This window comes from Heterocephalus glaber, unplaced genomic scaffold, assembly GCF_053883595.1.
Source record: "Heterocephalus glaber isolate CG9 unplaced genomic scaffold, H.glaber_assembly_v1.0 deba00001571, whole genome shotgun sequence".
In the NCBI taxonomy this organism is placed as follows: Eukaryota; Metazoa; Chordata; class Mammalia; order Rodentia; family Bathyergidae; genus Heterocephalus; species Heterocephalus glaber.
The window spans coordinates 10,340,844-10,365,133 of record NW_028258356.1 but is presented as its reverse complement, the minus strand read 5'-3'; the positions used below and the strand labels follow the sequence as shown (position 1 = coordinate 10,365,133).

Genomic DNA, 24,290 nt, shown 5'->3' with positions numbered 1-24,290 from the left:
TCATACTTTCAGTTTCATCAGTTTATTTCCTACCAGACTGTTTGCCAACATGAGCCGCATGTTCTTGCTAAGCCTGGCTGACAGACGGGGAGATTTTGAATAAGCCTGCTGTGGTGTATTCAGAGACATTTCATTTTTCAAAAACATATTGTTCTAAGTAATGTAGCTTTAAAAATTTCACATATCCCCCAAATGAATTCTTTTATGAATGACTTCAGGCCAAGAGCTATAAAAATCCCTAAGGCCCGCAGGGCATACTTTCCTGACCAGTGATTATCTGTCGAGAACCTTCTGGTAGTTATTGTTTGTCAACTGAGGCATCCTAACAAGATGAAGAGCATCAGAGAAGAGCCTAGGGTAAAGTGAAAATTCTAGAAATATAGAAAAACAATATGTTCATATTCTTTTATTGATAAGAATGGCTTCAGAGTATTCACATTTTCCCTGAACATACAGAATTTTTCATTAAAAATAATATCCGTACCATTTAACCGTGGAACATAGCTTAATTCTGTGAATGCAACTAGGTTTTTCTATTTTCAAGAACTTTGAAACTCAAAAAATAATGATTTCATTCCTTTGGATTATCATCATCATCATCATCATCATCATCATTATTATTATTACTATTATTTTGCTGGTGGGGAAGTCCAAGGCTATTGGCTCACTAGAAGTGGACTTTTTAGATGTAATTGTGACAGCCTTGCCATGTAATCAGTCTACATCCCATTCTGAAAAGATAGAGCTAAACCCTACCTTGGCCATATTTAAATGCAATATAGAGTGTTCAACAGACTGAAGATAAAAATGTAGAGTATTCTGAATACAATTATTATGAGTCTGTGAATGGGTGTCCATGTGCACGTCTATGTATGTGTCAGGAAAACACTTGTCTTTTACCTAAAACAAAGAAAAGTTACAGGTAATACTTTAAAAGTACCTTGAAAGTAAATTGCTCATTGAAGACAGGATTAAGGGTTTTTCGGTGGACTTTTGTCTCAAATTTCTTCTTTTTATCAGGGAGCAGAAACACTTTCACATAAGGATCAGATGTTCCTCCCATGTCCAAGGCAGGTAGTTCAGCAGCCTGGATGATCCCTACCAGCAGCTGAAGTGAGACAAAGAAAAAACAAGCACAAACACTGGTGGACAGTTTGGAAAAGATTGATTTGTTCATTGAGCTGCATATTGTGATTTTCCTCCTTCCTCTTTGCTTTTAATAAACTTTTACTCTCTTAGGAATCTGAACACAGAAGGCAAATGAAATGAGCTATCTAGACTTCAGAAATCTAATTATGACAGATGCAGTCTCTAGGAAGCCTAGTTTCAAGCACAAAAGAGGCTTTTAAAAGGTTGCTGATTACAGTTAAATATGGAATTCATATTTGCAAAAGGGTTGCAATCAAATAACTTTCCAGTTGCTAAAAGCTCTTGTGCATTGTTTTTCTTTTCAGGGCATGATTTATAAGTGGAAATAAATTGTTAAACAATCACAAGTCTGTAATTACAAAGTAGCAAATTTTTAATCTTTACCAAAGTCTCAGACTAGCAACATAGAAATATCTTAGAAATTGAGTAGCATTTTGAAATAAAAAAATAATACCGTCAACTTTTTATCATACTTGACTTCACTTGTGTGCTGGTTTCTTTTTACTTTAACTTACAGTAGAATGGCTTAGCTAATAAATATTGTGTTTAAATATAGGACATAGAGTAAAAGAAATATGATTTAAAATTCACAAAGAGGAAGGAAAGTGGACAAATGGTTTTTAGTGCTAAGTAACTATTCCTAATTTTCCAAATAAATCAGAAATCTCTGTATTTGTCCAAGTCTATATTCTTACTTACATAATCCTAAGTCTCATTGGGAATATTAGAATATTATGGCACTGTTAATGTCTTTGTAAAGAATAGAATGGATGATTTTAGATATTCTGCCATGAGAAATTTTGTGTTAATATGCTGGTTTATCTCTATCTAGGAAACAAATATAGACCCTTACTAGTTGGTAAACATGGTTACATTATAAGTTTTCACTTCAGAGCCTAAAAATATGAGGTTGTGACTTTTTAGCCAAGCGTGAAAAGCAAATTCACCTCCTTAAAAAAAGTTGCACTCATTTTCTGTGAAATTGACCCCCATATTCTTAAGTGCACTTTGGCTAGTTGGTTCATTTTTAGTGTGGCTCATGCAATGAATTAGTATGTTGTTTCCATTTTTAAAGGTTCAGTATCTGTTTGGGGCCATCATTTTACAATAGTAGCAATAACTGCTGGATTGTAGTTACACAAAACAGACAGATGGTTGAAGAATAGCTAAAGTAGGCATTTGATTATAAAGACATGCTTAATAAAGCTAACAGTTTATCTCTAGCTTGCTCAATTTGTATTTGGTATTTGCCTTTACATGGTAATGGGAATAAACAAGATCCAATTTTCTCTTTTTAAAACCAATTTTCTTTTAATTAAGGAAAACACTAAAGATATAGGTGGAACTCTTTAAAACTAGATCATTTTAGAGTTTATTTTGAATTATTTTGTTAATAAGGGATGGAGTTACTTTTTCCAACCTTCGATTTCTGCTTAAAATATGATCACATTTCTCTCCCCTACAAAAGCTTTTCCATTAGAGTATTTTAGGGTTGTTTTTAGTTGAAGTAAGGAAATACACACATTTGATTACAAATTTATCTGCAAATTTCCTCATACTTTATCTTCTCTGATTCCTAGGAATCATTTTATAAATCAAATTAGCTAAGAACATTTGGAAAAATCAATGCATGATTTAAAATTTTTATCAGGGAGAATTTTCTAGATCTTCAGAACAAAATATATTTAGATTTAATGTTTGCTTGAAAAGGAACAGTAAATGTACTCATATTTGAGTAAGAAAAATGAAGTGCAATTTGTTTTCTTAAAAATTCTACTGAATGAATTAAATAATTAAAGCCAACTTAGAAGTTTTGAAATTATGACTAATCAGGATAGGGTACCACTAGATTTCTACTGGGAAGTAGTACAAAGAATAAATTAGGAAAATATATTGAATGTACATATGAAGGCAAATTTTATAAATGAAATGGTCAAATTTTGGTTAAAGTGATAAAATTGACGTCAAATGCTGTATTTAATTACTGTAAGTGGTATATCTATAAACCTCTATTAATTCACTCTTATAAATCCATGTCTATGAACTGATAATACAGATTTCTAGGAATAGTGAACTAGGCCTATACTGAAGCTGATCAAATAAAGATAGTTTTGACAGAGTGGATCCATACATCCTTCATGGAGAACCCTCTGAAACTTCAGAAGTAGAAGACATTGTATGAACTGACCATTCCTAAATAAAGCACGAAATTTCTGCAACTGCTTAGAGCTGACTTTGGACATTAGTCATCAAAGCTGAGCATTAGTATTTGATTGATTTATCATTCATTGTTCATCAGACTGGCTATCATTAGCACATGCTGTATTAGTAGTAATTGTATTTGTGGTTACTAGCTCTTTTTCACTCAAAAGGACAAGTGAAGCAAAATGAACTGCAGGGATTTAAATTCCTCTAGTAGAAGAAGGGCTATATTGTAGGCCAGTGGTGGTGAACCTGTGGCATAAGTGCTGCAGCTGGCTGTTAAGACTGAAAGCTCTATAAGCTTTCCCATCATTACAGACCTAGGCATTCTTAACAACTTGATTTTGAATGTAGATGATTCTGCTAACTTTGTCTAGCTTGTGAATTTCTCTAATAATTCGGAAGGTACAGGGACATCTTCATGAATGTCATAGATCCTAGAAGATTTTTAGAGGGAGATTCTTAACAGTTATCTTTGAACAACCTCGGTAACAGAAGTTGATAAAAGATAGCTAATATTATTCATGTAAATGGCACTTCACCACTTTCTGAGAAAATTAGGAATTCCTCTTTTAAAGTTTTCTTTGGTTACATGTAATTTTGGGGCAGCATGCATAGGCACTAGATGTAGCCCTGCTGGTCTTTTCTAATTTTTTAACATGGCTATCATTAGTACTAGTAATCACCTCATGTCATATAAGGCATTCCTTTAAAATTCACAGACCATTATCAATTTTCCCCTTTGACTCCTTATTGAACCATTATATTATTTCTTAACAATTTGGCTTGAGTGGTAGCTGAACTCTAAGCTCTCTAGCCCTGTTTAGATCTAAATCCATGAAGTTCAAGGAAGGTTTTTCCAGCTCAGGCCGAAGGACCTGCGAGGACGAGACTGGCTGGGAGCTCTCAGCAGCAGACTGACTACTCCAAGTTAATTTGTATTCTGGCTGCCTACCGTAAGTGCCATAAGTAGATGTAATCATTTGAATACTGTGAATTCTAATTACCAGAAGTTAAATTAGCAAGTAGGGGACAGCCTGTACTTAGGAATTATCTCATCAATAGCTTTGATAATTGCATTTTCCCTTTGCAGCAAACGAAATGTTTTAAGAAGTATCTTGCTTCAATTCTACTTGGTAATTTCTAAAAGTGTAATGGAATTACAAGACATGTCCCCCCTCAGACCTGGTTATTCTGGAAATCATAATCCAATGAATACTGAAGCTTTCCCAGCTTCTCCTCCTCTTTGGGTTCTTCTTTTTCTTCTCCATCAGTCAATCCAGTTTCAGCATCATCATCCTTGAGGGCCTATGAGTAGGAAAAAGGGATTCTATGTGAAATCAATTGAATTTGCATCAAGTTAAAAGTTAAATTGGCCTGAGAGTAATACTTCCAAGCTGTCAGAAGCAAGCACTAAGATGCTGGAAATCTGTTTGTCTGACACACATTCACATTTACTGTTTACATATTCTTTAAATTCCATTAGTGAACGGAATTTTTTCCCCAATCAGCAAGCAACATGGAAGCAATGGAAAAAGCCCCTCAGAATATTGCAAGCAAACAATGTAAAATTGTTGCAAAGAAAATGTCAATTTGGTATTACATTTGGCCCTGATAAAACTGCTTTCTTTCTCAAGTGTGGTAAACATGCTATTAACCGGGCCAGGTTTCACATTCTTGTAGTTTAAAGAGATGTTTGGCATCATTTACAAGAGCATTGTTACATGCAGTGGAGTAATTTACACAAAAGGCATGGTCTTTTATTGCCTTATTTCCTCTATGAAAACAGGTGTTTAAATGATCCTCAGAAAATTTTAATTCCCTATGTTTCACGTATACATTTATAATGGTTAAGGAAAAAGATGAAAAAAAAACATGCTACCAGCAAATGCATGTTTAAAGTTCCATTTCCAGTTGAAGTTCACTATCTTATTTTCATAACAACTCCACAGAAAGCTAGGCTGAATTAAATTGATTTACAAGTCTGTTTGATATCAAGAGATAAAAAGATTTATGTTTGCACTTTTGTCAAAAATTCAAATTGGTTTGAAAATGCATTTTGCATTAAGAAACAAATAGCTCATGATACTGAATTCTCAAAACTCAGTCTAACCAATTAGATAATTTTTATAACAAAACTTAAATGTAACATAAATTGATATACTAGAAAGCTCATCTCATAAAATACATTCAAATGCTCCTCTTTTAAAAATCAAAATATATAACATTTTCCTAATATGCAAAAGTTTTGCCAAAAGTATAAAGGATATAAAAGTTTTCACTATCTGAAATTTTTAATAGGGATATACATTTTTATTGCTTCAAAGAAATTAGAACAATTACACATCTAAACAGAATTATTTAGAATTTTACAAATTAAAATCATTATTTAAAATTTACAATGATGAAAAGTTGTATTTCCTTGATCACTAGTGCAGCTTAAAAAATTAATTCTCTTTATATTAACTATTTGCATTTTTATCTTCTGGGAACTACCTATACGTATCCTTTGGTACACTTTTATTGTGTTTATTTCTTATTGTTTGTAAAGCCTTTTTATATTTTTGTGATTTCAACATTGTTGTGGTTGTTACATGCAGCAAATAATGTTCCGTAGTTTTGTGTTTTGGCATTTTCATTGTTTTGTGTGTGTGTGTGTGTGTATGTATGTACATATGTGTTACTATAGAATCTCACAGAAATCAAGATAATGTATATGCATGGCAGACTGCTTTACATGTGTGACAAAGCAAAGAAATCTTAACTTTTGTCACTCTCCAAGTGAATCTGAGAATTCTTACGGAACTCAAAACAAAAAATATAACCAGGCTTTAGACAAGCACCGGGGTAATCAGTCCCTGGCAACATCACATTGCTAACTTTATTCCCCACACTACAAGGCCTTTTTTTTGTTTTGCTCATCACTCTCAGAAGAGAGGTCCTTTCTTCACTCACTCACTCACATAAAGACTCTCAGTGGTTTGTAAAATGGCACCCTGAGTGCTTGAATGTACAAAATTTTCCAATTTGTCTTCTCCTAGCTAATTCCAATATGATCTTAAAAGGTTGAGAGTTGGATTCATCACAGATTAATAGAATTCTTCCACTCTCTGTTGGGAAGATCATATAAACAGAAAGTTGAGCTGTTGTCAGAGATGTCTCCTTTCATGTTTCTTGAAATTTCTATGGAACCCACCAAAAGTTTAGAAAATTGAAAATTACCATTATTACATATATTCGTATAGAAATATTTTCAAATTTGTTTAGGCACATACCATTTAACTTAGAAAGTTTATATTTAAATGTTTCTTTGAATATTAAAACATTAGTTTATTAGCCAAAGGCAGGAAACAACAAAATTATTTAAAAAATTTGTATTAATCTTTTAACTTGAGAGGTGAGGGGGTCACTAGATGGAATATGTGCTAGTGAAATGACAAGACTATTGAGTTTAATTAGGAAACTGTAGGCCATAGATTTCCATTGCCCTTTGTAAACTGTAGCTGTGTATAAGTCTTTAATGCTGTCACAGAAGATGTGCTTAGGAAATTGCAGTTGAGGTAATTTGGCTCTCTGTAAGATTTTACTGTTTTTAAAGAATAGCAACTACTTAATGCATGCTTTTGTCTGGAAAATCTGTATGTTACTCTATGAGCACATAAAAAAATTCGTGAATTAAAATCCTTTTTCAAAAGTCTCTTTGGAACTGAATTTGTATATCATGCCTCAGCCCAGTGCAATTTGAAATAACTGAGATAGTAAATCTTTTTTTCTAAATGGCTTTTGCAGGAATAGAAGGTGAAGAACCATCTCTGTACTTATTCTGCAGAAAAAGGGCTACAGTTTTATAATTTCTCAGTGTTACTGTTCATCACTGAAGTGTGTGAGTCTATTCCTGTCTCAAAGGTCGAGTTTAAACAAAACATTTTCTCTACCATCATATTTAAATTCAGACCTATTAAAACAGTAGCTATCATAGTATTTAGAGAGCAATATTTTATCCCTCATGGAACAAAATACAGGAGAACAAGCTGTATTTCCTGAAATTCTGAGGCTTGGTAAATTGCAGTACCAGAAGTTGTTCTGGAAACATCAGATATTATTTTTAATTTCAAAGGTTTCATGGACATTCTTATGGTTTACTTTGACATTCAAAAGGTGCTTAATTTGTAAGCATCAGAAGGAGCATTTGTTCGTTCCAAGTACATTGTCCAGATTGGGATTTCATAGGACATATTCGAAAGGTAGTACAAGGGACTAATTTTCTTTGTGTCCATCAATTTAAAACTTGAGCTTTCTAATACTGTTGTAGTAATCTGTGCTAGGGATATTTAAAATGGCAGCACTTTATCTTTAAAAAAATCAGTTTAGTTCAGCCTCTGGATGTGTGTCAGAATGGTGTTCCCTCAGCTGTGGAGCCCCAGCTGGCAGGCTGCTAAATGTATCTCAGCTCGACTAGGGATGTCTAAGTAGCAGGGGAAACCTACCGCAAGGGACAGTCCAGAACAGTCATGAGACACAACACAGATAAGGAGAACATAGAAGGAAGAAATAAAAATTAAAACATCCACACACATTAGTGAAAACCATGGAGAAATGACCTTGCCAGACCTATGATTTTACAAGGTGATAGTTCCCCTTTGTTTAAATTTAGTGTAATAAGTTTCAAGGCATCTAAAAGAACCCTTAAGTATATGCCTTATGAAAATATAAATATACTATCTAGAGTCACTTTTGCAATCACTCCTGAATGTATTAAAATTTTTCCTTTCATACAAAACCTTACTGTTGGGACATATAACCATCAGCACTGAAATTTGAATTTTTGTGTTTGATACATATTAAAAGGGGAAAAATGTATTGATTGCCCTAGAGCATATGTAGCTTAAGAAGTCATATCTAAAACCTCTCTCCTATCTGTCCTGTTTTTAAATGAGAGAGCTATAAACTCTCTCTCCCTCATGTTCACTTCCATATCCTGCTTAAAATACTTTGAAAATATAATTATTTAAAATAATTTTAATTTGTGTTTATGCTGTTTTGAATTTGGTCGTGATAATGACTATATAACATATCATTCTTTCTCCTAAAACCTGAATATCCTATTTATCTTCTTTGGCCTCCTTCTTTATAAAGTGTTAAAACCCGTTATTAGTTACTTTTGTTGGATTGGAATAGTAGCATAAGCTACTGTTGTACTATTGTTAATCATTGTACCTGTTTTCACTTGTCCAAATAATATTTCCTTTTGTACATTTAGTTGTTCATATCTTAAAAATAAGGCCTAGCTGGGGCCGGGGATTTAGCTCAGTGGTTTTGCCGCCTGCTGCGCAAGCGCAAGGACCCGAGTTCGATCCCCGGTACCAAAAAAAAAAAAAAAATAAGACCTAGCTAAAGTCCTGGACAAACTTATCTACTTAATATAGTTAAAAATAACTGTTTAATGGTTGAAATTCTAAATACTTTGCAATAGCATAGCTTATTATAAACTATCATTGGCTTCTTAGTACTTCCAAATTTGACTCATTTTTTTCTCTGCCTCTCCAAACCCAAAGAAATAGGTGACTGATCAAAAATTAATCATCATCAGTTAGTTTTATATTTGAGAGCTTGGTCATTTATCCAGGTTGTAGCAGGGATAACCACTTCTATGCTAGAAATTATACTCATATCATACAGAAAATATTCCACAAATTAAAATATAGATTTCTTACTCCAGGAATAAATGCTATAGTTATCAATTAACATTATTCAATGCTTTCAATGCTATTTCTGAGATATAGAAAAACAATGTTGGAATTTTAGGCAACTAAAATGAGAATATTATATACTTAAATTATTGTTTTCACAGATATTGGTAAACTAATATACATATTTTTCAGACTATGTCCATCTAGGATTTATTTCTATACTTAATTTCCCAATAAAGTGTTTAAAGACATCGGTATCAAAGCCTGCTTGCTCTGGAAACTGTTGAAATAAAGCAAGACATGATTCAAAGTTTGTTTTTACTTAATAAATTAAACAAGAAAAATCCTTATTAGACATTTGTAGTTAAGTATATGTGCGTGGGCTCTTGTGACAATGATTAGAGATTGTCAGAGAAGTTAAACCCCTGTTACTCTGAGTTCAGGCCAAAGCTCTCTGTAAGTAACACCATTAACATCCATCCCACAGCTCTGAAACCAAGCAAGAGTGCAGGGAGGAAAAAATGAACCACTGTGAAATTATGGATAACAAATACTACAGTGTCTGAGAAAAGAGTCTAACACTCAAATTGGGAAGTGGGGGTTAGGGTTCTGAGTGTGTGGCTCTCTAGGAAGCTATGCAAATGTACTTGAAATGTGTACATTGTTCTTCAGGAGACTCACTTATTTACAGGCCCAGTGAATAGTAACTAGTACAGTAAGATGAACTGATAAACTGTCTGTATGTGTTATTTGGGAATAAGTAGAACTGAATTATCTGCTGAGAACTACTGATGACTGCAAATGTTATTTTCTTGAAGCATCTCTGCATTTACATTCATATGAATTAAATGTTCTTTAGAAATATGCAATATGAATATTATCCCCCCAAATGAAGAGGCATCTGATAATTATTATTAATAGTAAATTTTATCTTGAGCTAAATTGTTGAGTTAAATAGTTTAGTTAAAAATAGACAGCAACATAAAGGATATCCAAATAACTTCCTAGGGCTTGGGAAGATAACCCAGCCAGTTGCATTTTATAATGAGTGTTATGGTTTTAACTGTGGTGTCTATGTGAGGAAATAAGAATTTTGTCTGGTGAGCATGCTCAGGAGACTGTAACGCCTTGCCGCATGTCTGCGTGACACTTTGCAATGGCTAAAGGGATTACAGAAAGATCTCTATAGCAATGACTTGTAGCTGCAGGTTGTTAATTCCTATAATTATCTGGCATAAAGCAATAAACCATTCACTTATTAATTTTCTACAAAATAATCCAAGAATAAATAAGGGATGTGTACATTACCTGATCTTTCATGGTCTTCCCTAAGTCTTTCACATCTTTCATGTTAATGGCATTCTTTCCTCCCTTTTCCTTTCCCTTCTTCTTGTTTTTCTTTTTGAACAAACATTTCTTACAGATACAAAAGCAGCAGGTCAGGACTAAAAGGACTGCAACTATGGCTATGGCAATTAAGGCCCACGGTGGCACTGAAAGAAAACAAATGTACATAGACATTTAGGAATAAAACATCAGAGGCATGAAACCTTTTAACTTGTACACTAGAAAGACACTCGTTCCTTCATTTGTATTTATTGAGCACTTATTGTACTCCACTTAGGCTGTTCTGTGGTATTTTATCCATGTCATTCCCCTGCCTGAAGTGTTCTATCTTTTCTACTTTACACTTCCATATATGTCAAATGTCCCCTCCTCCAATTGCGTTCCCAGAGGCTCCAAGCAGAATTTCTATTAATTTACCCCTTTTATTTAGAGCATAACTCTGGGGTTTGATCTTTGAGTTTAAATCCTGGCTCTACCAATTACTTAGTTGTGAGATCTTGTACAAGCCATCTAACCTCTCTGTACCTCAACTCCCTCATCTGTGAAGTGGCGGTAATTCTCACACAGCCCTTTGGAGGATTAAAGAGTGAGATGTGGTGCTTAGCGCTGCAAAAGTTTAATAAATGGTAGTTGCTATAATTCATCTATGTAATACTACCTGTTCGATCCCTGGTACCAAAAACACAAAAACCAAAACAAAAACAGTCTGTCAATACTACCTGTTATATTAATATATTATGGGATGATGGAGGGGCAAATATTAATCACACTGAAAATCAAAGGTAAAATTCTAGCAGTAGTGAAGGTTTGGAATAAGTACTTGGTGCTCTGACAGTCATTCACAGGAGAGATGTCCCTGCTAGGGCTGGCCAGGGCTAGGGAATGGCTGTGTGTTCAGCAACTGGCAAAGCAGGGGTGGCCAACTGGAGCTTATGTGACTCTGGTCAGATTGCTTAACTCTTCTGATTTTTCTGTTTCCTCCTTTATACAGTGAAGATGATACTGATACCCATTTCATTTGGTTGAAGATTAAAGAAGCTAATATACTATAAAGATTATAATGGGATTTAGTACATAGCAAGTAGTCCATTACTATTAGCTATTATTTCTCTATATTAAAATCATAGAACACAGTACAGTGGATAAAGCTCAGGTTGTATGAAGGGACAGAAAACATGTACACTAATACATATATTAAAAGAAAGATCTGGATACATTGAGAAGAGCTCAGTGAAAATGTTGAGAGAATAAAGAGAAGAGATGATTTTAGAGAAGAGGAGAGACATCAGATCTACAGGCTGTGCTTGATATATTAATATATATAAATAAATATACTCAAAATGTTGTATTCAGTTGTCTACCTGCTAATAGTTAATACATTTTCTTATTTGAAACCTATACAGTATAGCCGGAGAAAAATAAAGTTTCATGGAAACACTTAGGATTTCACCTTGACTGGAAAGGAATTATTCATGCTTGAAATCACAGCTATTAAGATTAATCAGAAAGAAGTAATTAGATTTGTCTGCTGTAATAAAAAAGACACTGGGCACTGAAATGATAAGCAAAAGTGTAATTTTCTTTAAGCCACATAAACATCATTAGTACCAATGATTGTTGAACACAAGTCAGGAGTACTCTGATAAAGTAAAACATTTCAAATTAACCTCTTTTCAAGATTGAGAAAACCCATTCTTGCCTCCTCTTCTTCTGCGTTTAGCTTTATAATGAAGAATATTCACTCTGTATATGATTCTTGCTGATGACTGGATACTAGATATCAACCAAAGGGCATATAAAATCACAACTTGTTTTCTTTTCTTTTATTGGCACAATTTAGGTATACAATATAATGATATTCATCATTGGAAATTTGTACCTTTACATAATCTCTCTTGGTTCTTATTTTTCCTACTTCCCCTGCCCTCCCTTCAACCCCTCCATCCCTCCCTATTTACAAAGACTTTGTTTCCATTTTTTCATTTTCTCATATTCCATTCCCTTCTTTCCTTTCCCCTACCCTTCCCACTTCCCCTTCCCCTACCCCTCCCACTTCCCCTTCCCCTTTGCCCCTTTTCTTCCTATTTCACATTACCTATTATACCTTTTAGTCCTTATTTACACTTTCATTTTCTCACACTAGAGAAACTGTTTTGTATTTACACATGTGTGTCCTGTTTATTTCACTTAATAGTATTGCTTCAATGTGCATCCATTTAGCTATAAATGTGTCTAATCTCTCATTTTTTATGGCTGAGTAGTACTCCATTTTATAAAAAAAACACATTTTCTTGATCCAGTCTCCAGTTGATGGGCATTTGGGCTGTTTCCAAGTTTTAGCTATCACAAATTGTGCTGCTACGAACATGGGTGCACATATATCACTTTGGTATGATTCTTTTAATTCTTTGGGGAAGATAGCCAGCAGGAGAATAGCGGGGTCAAATGGGACTTCCAGTCCTAGTTCTTTGAGGTATCTCCATACTGATTTCCACAGTGGTTGCACCAGTCTGCACTCCCATCAACAGTGGAGCAGGGTTCCTCTTTCCCCATAGCTCCGCCAGCATTTGTTATTGGTTGATTTCATGATAGCAGCCATTCTTTCCGGAGTGAGGTAGAATCTCAGCGTTGTTTTCATTTGAATCTCTCAAATGACCAGTGATGTTGAACAATTTTTCATATGTTTATTTGCTATTTCTACTTCTTTGTCTGAGAAATGTCTGTTCATTTCAGATGCCCATTTTTGGATTGGGTCTTTAAATTTGAGAGGTCTGATCTTTTCAAGTTCTTTATAGATTTGAGATAGTAGACCTTTGAGGAACAGCAGGTGAAGAGTTTTTCCCACATTGTGGGTTGTCTCTTCACACTGCTGGTGGTTTCTCTTGCTGTGCAGAAGCTTTTTAATAAGAAGAGATCCCACTTGTTGATTGTTTGTGCTAGTTCACGGGCAACTGAGGTTTTGTTCATAAAATCTTTTCCTACACCAACATCTTCAAGAGTTCTACCTAACCTCTGTTCCAGGCAATTCAGCATTTCTATTTTAATATTTAGATCTTTAATCCATTTCAATTTTAGTTTAGTGCATGGTGAGAGATACAGGTCTAGTTTTAATCTTTGGCAAGTTGAAACCCAATTTTTCCAGCACCTTTTATTAAAGAGGCCATCTTTCCTCCAGTGAGAGTGTTTGGCTCCTTTTTCAAAGATGAGGTGGCTGAGTGTGTCTGGAGTTTTTTCTGTATCTTCTAATCTGTTCCACTAGTCCTCAGATCTGTTTCTTTGCCAGTACCATGCTGTTTTTATCACAGTAGCTTTGTAGTATAGTTTCAAGTTGAGGGTTGTAATACCCCCTGCCATGTCTCTGTTACCTAGGATTGCTTTTGCTATAGCTTTGGGTTTGTCCTGCTCTTCTTTTTCTAGAAGCTTGAGGTTCAGCATCAGGTTGTGTAATTGGGCTTGCTCTGTTTTCCTAATATGTGTATTCACTGCTATGAATTTCCCTCGTTAGACTGCTTTCATTGCTTTCTCATATGTTGTGTTGTCATTGTCATTTAGTTGTAGGAACTGTCTGATTTCTTCTTTAATTTCCTCTGTGACCCATTGGTTATTCAGAAGTCTGTCGCTCAATTTCCATGTGTTTATGTAATTTTTGCGGTTTCTTTTGCTGTTGATCTCCAATTTCATCGCACTATAGTCTGATAATATACAGGAGATAACTTCAATTCCTTTGCACTTACTTAAATATATTTTATGAGTGAGTATGTGGTCTATTTTGGAGAACGACCCCTGTGGAGATGAAAAGAATGTTTATTCTGATTTTGTGGGGTGGAAGACACTGTAAACATCTGTTGAGTTCATTTGTTCAAGAGTTCAATTGAGTTCCAGTATTTCGTTATTTATTTTTTGTCTAGTTGATCTATTTGTGACAATGGGGTATTGAGGTCCCCCACTACTAATTGTATTAGTGCATATATGACTTTTGATGTCCGTTAGTATTTGTTTTATATAGTTGGGCACACTAGCATTTGGTGCAGAGATATTTTTGATTGTCATTGCTTCCTCTTGGATTGTTCCCTTTACATGGGTGTAGTGTCCTTTATCTCTATTAATCAGTGTTGGTTTGAAATCCACTTGATCTGCAAAGAGGATAGCTACTCCTGCTTTATTTTGGGTTCCTGTCGCATGGAGTGTTCTTTTCCACCCTTTCATTTTCAATCTATGTGTTTCTTTTTGAATTAAGTGTGTTTCTTGTATATAGCATATTGTTGGATTTTGCTTCTTGACCCATTCTGCCAGTCTATTTCTTTTGATTGGTGATTGAGACCATTAACATTGATGGTTATAACTGATATATATCAACTTATCATTGTCATGACTTTTTCTTTTTGTTGGATTCTCCCCCTTTGTGTTTAATTTCTTGTCATGCTAGACAGATTCATTCTGCTTTTCTTCCTGGGGTTGTGATCCTCATTGTCTGTTCCTAGGATATTGTCTAAAAGTTTTTGGAGTGCTGGTTTGGTATTCATGAAATTCCTAAAGTGCTCTTTGTCATGAAAGTATCTTATTTCTCCATCAATTTTGAAAGATAGTTTTGCAGGGTACATCAATCTGGGTTGGAGGCTGTTTTCCTTTAGGGCTTGGAATATGTCACTCCAAGCTCTTCTTGTCTTGAGGGTTTGCATTGGGAAGTCTGCTGTGATTCTGATGGGCTTTTCTTTGTATGTGATTGGTTTCTTTTCTCTCACTGCTTGTAGAATTTTGTTCTTCTGTTGTGTTTCTGGAATCCTAACTATTATATGCCTATGTGTAGATTTTTTTTGATCAAGGCTAGCTGGAGTCCTATATGCCTCACTTATCTGTATGTCAAGTTCTTTTCCCCTGCTTGGGAAGTTTTCTGCCATCACTTCTGTGAACAGATTTTTATGTCATCTGCACTCTCTCCTGTTTCTTCATTGACTCCAATCAGTCTTATATTATTCTTCTTTGAATTGTCTAGCAGCTGCTGGATTGATTTCTCATAGTCCCTTACAATTTTGAAGCAATTTTTCTTTTCCTGGTCACTAATTGCAATCTTATTTTCTATGTCTGAAATTCTGTCCTCGCATTGGCTCATTCTGCTGTGTAGAATTTCAGTGGAGTTTTTAATCTCTTGGAAATCTGTTTGAATCTGTTTTATGGATTCCATTTGTTTCCTATGTTGGTTTTCCATCATGTTTTTCAGATCCTCTATTTTTTAATCTGTGTCCTCTCTAGATTTATTAATCATGTCTTGCAATATGGCCACAATCTCTGCTGTTATCTGAGAAAGTATTTCTGATTTCATTTTTTTCCAGATCGTCTTTTGTTGCCATTTCAGAGAGTCCAAGTGGTTGAGTATCAGAGTGTTCCATCTCATTTCCCTTTGGGGTTGCTGTAGGTGATCGTGTCTTCTCATTTTGATGGATTGGGGGTGCTCTTGGTGCCTGCATGTCTTACCTCCTGTGCACTGGGAGTGGTCAAATGGGGGCCCGCAAGCCTCTTCCTCTGGGCTGGGAGTGGTGGAAGGGCAGCCTGGAAGTCCCTTCCTCTGGGCCACAACTTCTGATATTGTGTTTTCAGCCACAGAAATATTTTTAGGAATGTTATAGAAAAGTCCATGCCCAAAGAATTGTTTTCTTATAGTTCTCTAAGCTCTTTAAATAATTCATGTCCTTTGGAATAATGTGAATTAAACTCATGTAGCCTATGATATTGTTCATTTTAATAGTTCATTTAAATGCTTCTACCTCTGCTTATCAGTTAAAATCCTGCTGTGCATAAAGGAGAGAATCCATGTTTTCATTTCAGACAAGGCAATATTAATAATGACCCTTCAGTTTGAAACTTATAAATTATTCTCCTGGTCAGACTTTTGTGATAGTCTCTCAGAGAACTACATAAAAGTCTCTTAAATTACACAAGACAAGATGATTTGACAAGTTCACAAAAAGACAATAGTAAAAGTAAAAGGGCATTATTTAATCAGAAGCAATTAAAAAGATAGGAGTGTAGAATTCTAAGAAGAAATTTGAAATAGTGTAACTTGAAGGTAATTTAAAACTATCGAGAAACTTTCATTTTGTGACTTTTTTTGTTGTTTGTTTTTGTTTTGGAGTTACTGGGGATTAAAACCAGGGCCTTGTATAGGCTAGGTAAGCACTGTACCACTGACTACATTCCCAGCCCTTTAAAAATATTATTTTGAGGCGGACATTTGCGAAGTTATCCAGGCTGGCATGGAACTTGCAATCCTTCTTCCACGACAAACCCCTGAGCAGCTGGGATTACAGACATGTGCCACCATGCCTGGCCATGGCTTTACTTTGCAAAGTACTTTTTTCTTTTAGATTTGTTCATAGCTGATACATCTGAATAGCTTAAATTTAATTTTGAATATATTATGTTGAAAGTAATGTAATAAACAGAATTCCCCTCACAATTTACATATATGTTTAGATAAAATTTTAAAGAAACCTTAATATAGTTATTTTGTAGGCTCATAGGAAAACTTGGTCAACAATAATGTAAAGAATGGAATTATTTGAATTGAATGCCATGTTAAAATATTTAAAAATTTATTTAAATTTTAAATTATTTTAAAAATCGGTGGGGTTTTCTAAGAAACAATATCTGTAGTACTATTCATTTATAGTACATGCAGAAATAAGTTTTAATATTAGCAAATCTTATGGAACATATTTTGGATTAGGCTGAAAATATATTAAAATCCTCCTTATAGCCCAACAATTGTGCTACAGTTCTACATACATTATTTTATTTAATCTTCACAGAAGTTTTGTTCATTATTACTTCAATTTCACAGAGGAAAAACTTTGTAGATTGAGTAGTTTGAGACATTCAAATGTGTTTTTAGGTTATTAGGCTAAAATGTCTTACACATGTATACAAAAGAAAACTCCTTATTTAGTTTTGAAGCCTCTTTAATACAGCATTTTATATTTAAATAGCTACTGAAGCAAATAAATAACATTATGAGGTTCTTCCAAGAGTGATTTCTTCAATATAAAATATAGTTTCATCAAAATATTGCTACTGGCAGAAAGCTTTAAGCTTCTTTTTATTGCTACTCAACTATCATTAAATAAAACTTTAAGAATTTTAACATTTAATTTAAAAGCTTTTCAGAAGAAAACAACTGACTAGCATAACAATCTCTTAAATGTTATTTTTATGGTCTAGTTAATAAATCAATTTCACTATATTATTTGACCCAAAGGTAAACTGATGCATGAGAATTAAGTCAAAACAAAGTTAATGAAGAACTTCTGATGTTTTAATTTAGCCTTGTTGGTAGGCAGGATACATGGTCCCTCAAAGACTTCACTGTCCTATTTTCTGGATGTTTTGAATATGTTACCTTATAGAGCAGGGACTTTCCTGATGTGATGAAATTAAGAATCTTAAAATGGGAAGATTTTCCTGAGTTATCTGGATAGTTGTAATCACTAGGGTTTTATTTTTTTAGAAGAGAAAGAGGCAGGTAGGAGTTTCAGAGTCAAAAAGAAAGATTTGAAGATTTTGTACTCAGGTTTTGAAGAAAAAAGGAACATGAACCAAAGAATGCAGGTAGCTGCTAGAAGCCAGAAAAGGGAAGGAAATGGATTCTTCCCTACAGCTTGACATTCCCTTCTGTTTGTTTCTACATTTCTGATTTTTTTCTTCTTGCTCTTTTTTTCCACTGCCAAGTCTCTTTCTTTTTTGTTACTGGGGATCGAACTCAGGACCTTGCACTCGCGAGGCAGGTACTGGCACCACTGAGCTAAATCCCTGGTCCTCCACTGCCAAGTCTTAAGAAGGGTGTTACTCAAAGTGCTTCTTCTGTACTTCAGATTTGCTGGCTGGTGAACACAGACTTTCCTGTGCCTTTATGGGTAGGGGAGTTATTCAGTGCTCTCTTCTATGCTGTAGTCCTGTATTCCCAACTGTTTACAGAACACTTCATACCAATTTCTTTCTTTCTTTCTTTCTTTCTTTCTTTCTTTCTTTCTTTCTTTCTTTCTTTCTTTCTTTCTTTCTTTCTTTCTTTCTTTCTTTCTTTCTTTCTTTCTTTCGTACAGAGCAGGTGGCAGAACCACTGAGCTAAATCCAAGGATCAATTCTTATCCTTACACCCTTCTCCCACCAATTAATGGCTCCTATCATTTCCTACTTTTGGACACTAAAACTGAGCAAATTTTTACTCCCAAATCCAATTGACTAACAAGACTTGCTGTTTCTTCTTTAGTGTGTTTTACCCTTCTTTTATATCTACTTATAAGGTGTATGCCTGACATCATCTGTCATATAACTTTCCTTTATCTCCTCTTGGCATTTGACCCATTCACTGTCTTGAGAAGAAATTTTCCAATACAGAATTTCAGAAATTGTGTGCATAGTGTTCAGAATCATCTGTGATGTGGTTCGCTTCACTTGATTTCTGTGTTCCCCACACCACCTCTTTTCTCGTCAGACTAATTCATTGTCTCCTGCCTAATTCTCCATCCTTCTTTTTTGAAAAGCTATTCTTTCTCTCTTCATTTAAATGATAATTACTTTTTAAGGTTTACCTCAATTCTCACAGTGGTGGCACATTTTAAATAAAAATATTAGATACGTTAATTAAAATTCCACCCTGTCACTGTGGGAATAGTGACTATGTGGTAAAATACATTGTGTGATTTATATTAGATAGTCTAAAAGGATGGATTATTTTTAAAATAATTATTTTAAATTCATATAAAAGTTTAAAAGATATAAATTATATCCCTTTCCTATGTATGAGATTCACTTTTTTCTAAACCAAAACTTGGCTTTAAAAAATATGTATTGTTTGTAATATGAGTACTGGTACTAATACAAATATAATAAAACATTTGGAACCATTTAAGAACAAATTTGCACATGCACATTTTTTGTTGGAAAACAAAATATAATTTCCCCTTGTCTAGAAAAGTTGTTATTCTATGGGAAGTAGGCATAAACTGAACAGTGAGAAAAAATAAATTACTTAGTCAAATATTGTACCGAGCATCTACTATGTGTAAGTTATCTTTCTCAGGGTTGGGATACAGTGGTAAGCAGGGTTTGTACAATCCTGAAGCTTATTATTTACTTCTCAGGTGTTAAAATTTAGGTCTTACTTTATTAAAATAAGTCAATTTCTCATAATTGCTAAACTCAGTTTCTGGAATATAATATGGTATATTTTAAAATGGAACCTACATGGCTTAAAGATCTTATGAACAAATTTAGTGCTTCAAGAGTACATCTATAGAAGAAACCAACTAGCAGGTATTCTTTCTACCATAAAAAATGTAACACTTACAATGAAAAATATCACTTCTTCTCCCCAGGGAGTTTTGGCAGAAACTAATTGTTTTTAGGAAACTAATTTATTTAAGGGGTCCTGACGTTTTTAAAAAAATTAGATGTTTCAAATATCCTTCTCTTTAACAGAGCATTGTGAAACCATAGATGAAGTCTTCACAAAGAATGAGACCTTTATACAGTGACTATTTCACAAAGGGCAGTATCAGCATTACTGAATAGATACACTGTGGCAGGCTTATGCACCCAAATGTGAAGTCTGCTCGTGAGACTACATTATACTTCAGATTCACAAAGTGAGCTGCTTGGGAGAAGCCCTTTACCCAATTTACACTGTAGACATGGGAAGGATTGCCTGAGGTGGTTCTTTTTTTTTTTTTTTTTTCCTTAAATTCTTTTATTGATACATTTTAGGTATACAATGTGTTTACATTTATCATTGGGTGCTTGTACCTGTACATGATGTGTCTTGGTTCTTTTATTTCCCCCATTACCTGTTCGGCCTTTATCCCTCCACCCTTCCCTATTTACATACTTCATTTCCATTTTTCTGAGGTGATTCTTTACTGAGTTCTAAATAGATCTTTCTTGCATTCCTCCAAATGCATGACTCAGGTTAGTGAAAATCAGACAGCTTGAAAGACAACCACAAAGCCATGCTCTTGAGCTTCAGTAAAAGTAGAGTGAGTGGTCAGTCTGAAATGCACCACCCTCTCCATGGGCTTTTCTTTAGGTCTGTTAGTTCTAGTTCTTTAGCTCTGATTCTTTCTTTCCTCTCTTTTATTCATAGCAGCTATTGCTGTCTCCTAGGCTGGCAAACATTTGGTGGATTTATGCATCGGGATCTTGGTTCATCCTGGGCATAACTCACTGGTTTTAGATTTCTGCCTTGATTTCACTTAAAGGGGAGCTTTGCATTATCTGTCAGTTTCATTCTCATCCATCAAATTAAGAAACAACCTCAAATTCATATCTCTTTCACAAGACAGGCTGCTGTATTTTCCTCTCTGGGAAATATAAGCTTGTCCATTTGTATCAGCCCTAAATATTTTAGCCAAGAGCCTCCAGACAACATAGGTGATACTGTTGCTATGGTCACTATAAAAATTTAAGAGTAACTTCAAGCATTTTCTACATTTGACATACTTCTGTTTTGTCAAATGATGTCTTACTACTGCACTAATATCTTGCATAATGAATTTCAGGAATAATCTCGTGTTTCTTCATCCTTGTACTTACTGAAGCTTTTTGCCAGCCTCTAGTTTTACCCAAAATAATCTATCATCTTTGTAGATCATTATAATGATTCTGCAAGATGAAAAATACAATATAAAAATAATTATTGTGTTATTAACTGGTAGGAAAATTGATCTGTACTTCAAAGCCTTGCTTTTGTTGCTGTTTATGAATAATTTTCAAAAACACACAAGGATAATCATTTAAAAAAAAATTAGCAAAGAAACAAAACAAGCATGGCATTTTAAAGCTTTTTGTAAATTACAAAATGCAAATGGAAAAAAAGAGAGAAGCTCTGGAAATATGTGGATTAATATCCTCATTAGTCACCTCTGGAGCCAGAACATTAAATGAAAACCGGAAAAAGTATACAGTCATACATAATATAGCTGAAGATTAAACTAACCAGTTAGAGGTCAGAATAAAGGATTTCTCTTTATTGGCCAAAATGGCTTCAAACACTATCAATTCCTGGCGGCTAGGTATTAAGGAAACTTATCTTTCCTTATTTTGCAGAGTGGGAGATCTAAACCTCTCTTGAATCTTACTCTCCTTTTAAATAATGATAAAAGCTGTGAAATCTTCATGGAAAATACATATGTTTGCATGCATTTGTGTCTGTGTGTAAATTTTCACACAGTTGTTAATGTGTGGTGCTCCAGTTGAAATAACAGCTTCCCAGGTCTTGGAGACAATTTGACTCCAAATTAAAAATTCCATTCCCAGAGTATCAGGGCAAAAATTAATCAATGGTGCTGAGGAAAGGAGGCTGGCTCAGTCCTTCAGTTGGTCACTCAACCTTTCATTGATTTGCCATTGACAATCTCCTGTGTGCAGAAAGAATGCGAGGTGTGGGTGCCAGAATAGAGAACACAGAGAAACAGATCCTTTTCTCTGGAAGTTCAGAAATAGTAACTCCAGCTAGAAATGTGAAAAAAGATAAGCGACAATACACAGTCAAAATTCAGTAGTGCAAAAGGGCTAAGTATCAGGTTGGGGAAGGACAAGATAAACTGGGACTTGGGGCTCAAAGATGGCTTCATGGAGAAGGGGTCTTTTGAAATGTGCTTGCTGCAGTGAAAACAGCATTTTGGGATCCCCAATTCATTTTCTTTTTGCCTCCCTTATTTCTTTTCTTTTCTTTCCTTCTTTTCTTTTTTTTTTTTGAAGGGTGGATGGTGGGAGTGGTTAGATTCCTTTAATCTAATTTATCAACCAATGACTACCTTGTTAAAGGTCTTGTGAGGACACAGGCTTACACAAATTGACCTTAGATTATTTCTATCATAGTAAATGAAAAGATGTCTGCTTGTAGTTAACTCATGCAACTGACTCCAGATGGTCTTCAGAATTAATTTCTTAAGAACTTAGTCGACATTTTCCTGTCACATAGTTCTGTTTCACTTGTCCTTTGTGTCCCTGACCAAAAGACAGCTGGAGTATGTGGGAGAAGGCTGTAAGAAAGAGTGACCCAAGCCCTGGACTTGGGTCCCCCCGCTCTGACTTCACAGGGCAGATCCATTTCAGTGTCTGTTTAACACATTAATGCTCTGCATATTGGAAGAATAGTAAACAAGTTCGAAATAATATACTTAAAAGTCTTATCGTCTACTTGGGCAGATGTGATGAATATACATGAAACAAATAATGAACAATACTATACGGCATGTGAAATGCCAAATCAAATGGGCTTTCTTGTTAGATTCTGATTCTGTGTGGTCATAGCAACCTTATTTGATATGTCAAATAAGTACTTATTTAGAATTATTTTATTTTAAAAATCTAAAAATTTAATAAAGTGGGAAAGCTCTTTGCCCATAAATTCTTAAAAACTGTTAATACATAAAAACTTCAGGAAAATATATTATATTGATTTAATAGGCACAGTCATAACTTATACCTTGATAATTTTTTCCCAGAATCTATATCCTTAATCTGATTGCAGTATACAAACTCATATCCCTGCTGAAAGATTTACCAGGGTGACTGATATTTCTCACTGAATGCAACAATTACTCTTGATAAGAAAAGTCGGTTGGCGGAAGGCCATTTTATCTGCATATGTATTAACCAAATAATTTATAAAATATCTGTAATAGTAATGGTCTGCTTTAAATGATAGGGCAAAGTCATCTGTGTCTCCGCAGTATTGGAGTGTCTGGATTTGATGTGGAAAATGCTGTTGGGGTCTTCAGGAAGAGATAACCCTCAGCACAACTTTCAGAGGATTTAGATAAGGCTTTGCTGCCAGCCCAGGAGGCTGCTAGCTGCTGGCTCCAGGGAGGAATGTGTTGGTAAACATAAAGGCAGACATAAACAGACAGGTAAGTTGGTAGAGGTGACTGCAATTCATGGGCTAAGCAGTTCTGAAGCCTTTGAGAGTGTGTAACAGTTTTCAATCATGCTGTGAACAACACAATTTTGTGGTTAAAGGGAAATCCATTTATCCTATGAAATTTGCAGCATGTCTCTCTTGAGTTTTGATTTCTAAGTTCAAAACTCCAAACAAATTATGAGTCATTTCTTTTCCCCTCATGGAATTTAACTTTCTTCTCAACTTTTGTATTAGAAGTCTTCAAAATAAACAGCTCTGGCATTCTGATCCTATTTTCATTTGGTTTTATTCTGATGCTTTGAATTGGTTGAAAATTTCCTTAATCTGTTTTCTATTTTTGGCAAAAGAGCCCAAGGGGAAAACATATTCTAAGTACTGAACGTGAATCCTGTTGAGAACTTTTGGATAATTCATAATTGAGTATCTTCTTATTTCTTTTCTATCCAATTTAATGTTATATTAAGATTAAATTCAATTATGATAAAAGTGTATCAGCTAAAAGGGTTTTTATATATCCCTTGCTATTTTATAATTTAAGGCCATGGTTATGTATAAGCAATAAACAGATAAAAGTGCCATGTAGGCTTATTATCTGGTTTTTGAAAGGATTTTCCCCTAGTACATTGTTTATTATTCTAGAAAAAGGTGGGTACATTTTTAGAATTCCCTGTAACTTGGAGGGAGATGATGGCACTGACAGGAGAATTGTGTGGTTTCTGTGCATGAATGGAGAACAGGATGTCTGAGTTTTTCTAGTCATGAAAGGAAAGAGTCAGGCTCATTAATTTCATTACTATACAAAGTGACAGGTAGACAACAGTGAAAACAAAGCTCCTTGCTTGCCTAGCTGTCCACAGGGTACTCCTTCGTGGTTAGCCAGTGGATTTCTATTGCTATGGACTGAACACATCAATTTTCCTCTCAAACTGTTGTTTTCTCTGCTTCTCTCAATATATTTTTCTCCAAGGCAGTTTTCCTCTGGCCATTCC

At 34.6% G+C, this 24,290-nt stretch overlaps 1 protein-coding gene across 15 annotated transcripts in view; it reads right to left on the bottom strand.

Annotated features, from left to right (window-relative positions):
- Syt1 (synaptotagmin 1) overlaps positions 1-24,290 on the bottom strand; it is a 531,406-nt gene that overhangs the window by 135,066 nt on the left and 372,050 nt on the right. For 10 of the 15 annotated variants that reach the window (XM_087192509.1, XM_087192506.1, XM_004844995.4 and 7 more), the window contains 3 exons: positions 10,350-10,534; positions 4,537-4,659; positions 941-1,108 (listed from right to left, as the gene is read on the bottom strand). In XM_087192509.1, the coding sequence (XP_087048635.1) occupies positions 941-1,108; positions 4,537-4,659; positions 10,350-10,534 (476 nt within the window). The remainder of the gene's footprint in view (positions 1-940; positions 1,109-4,536; positions 4,660-10,349; positions 10,535-24,290) is intronic. The other 5 variants (XM_004844999.4, XM_087192513.1, XM_087192512.1 and 2 more) reach the window with 1 other exon arrangement.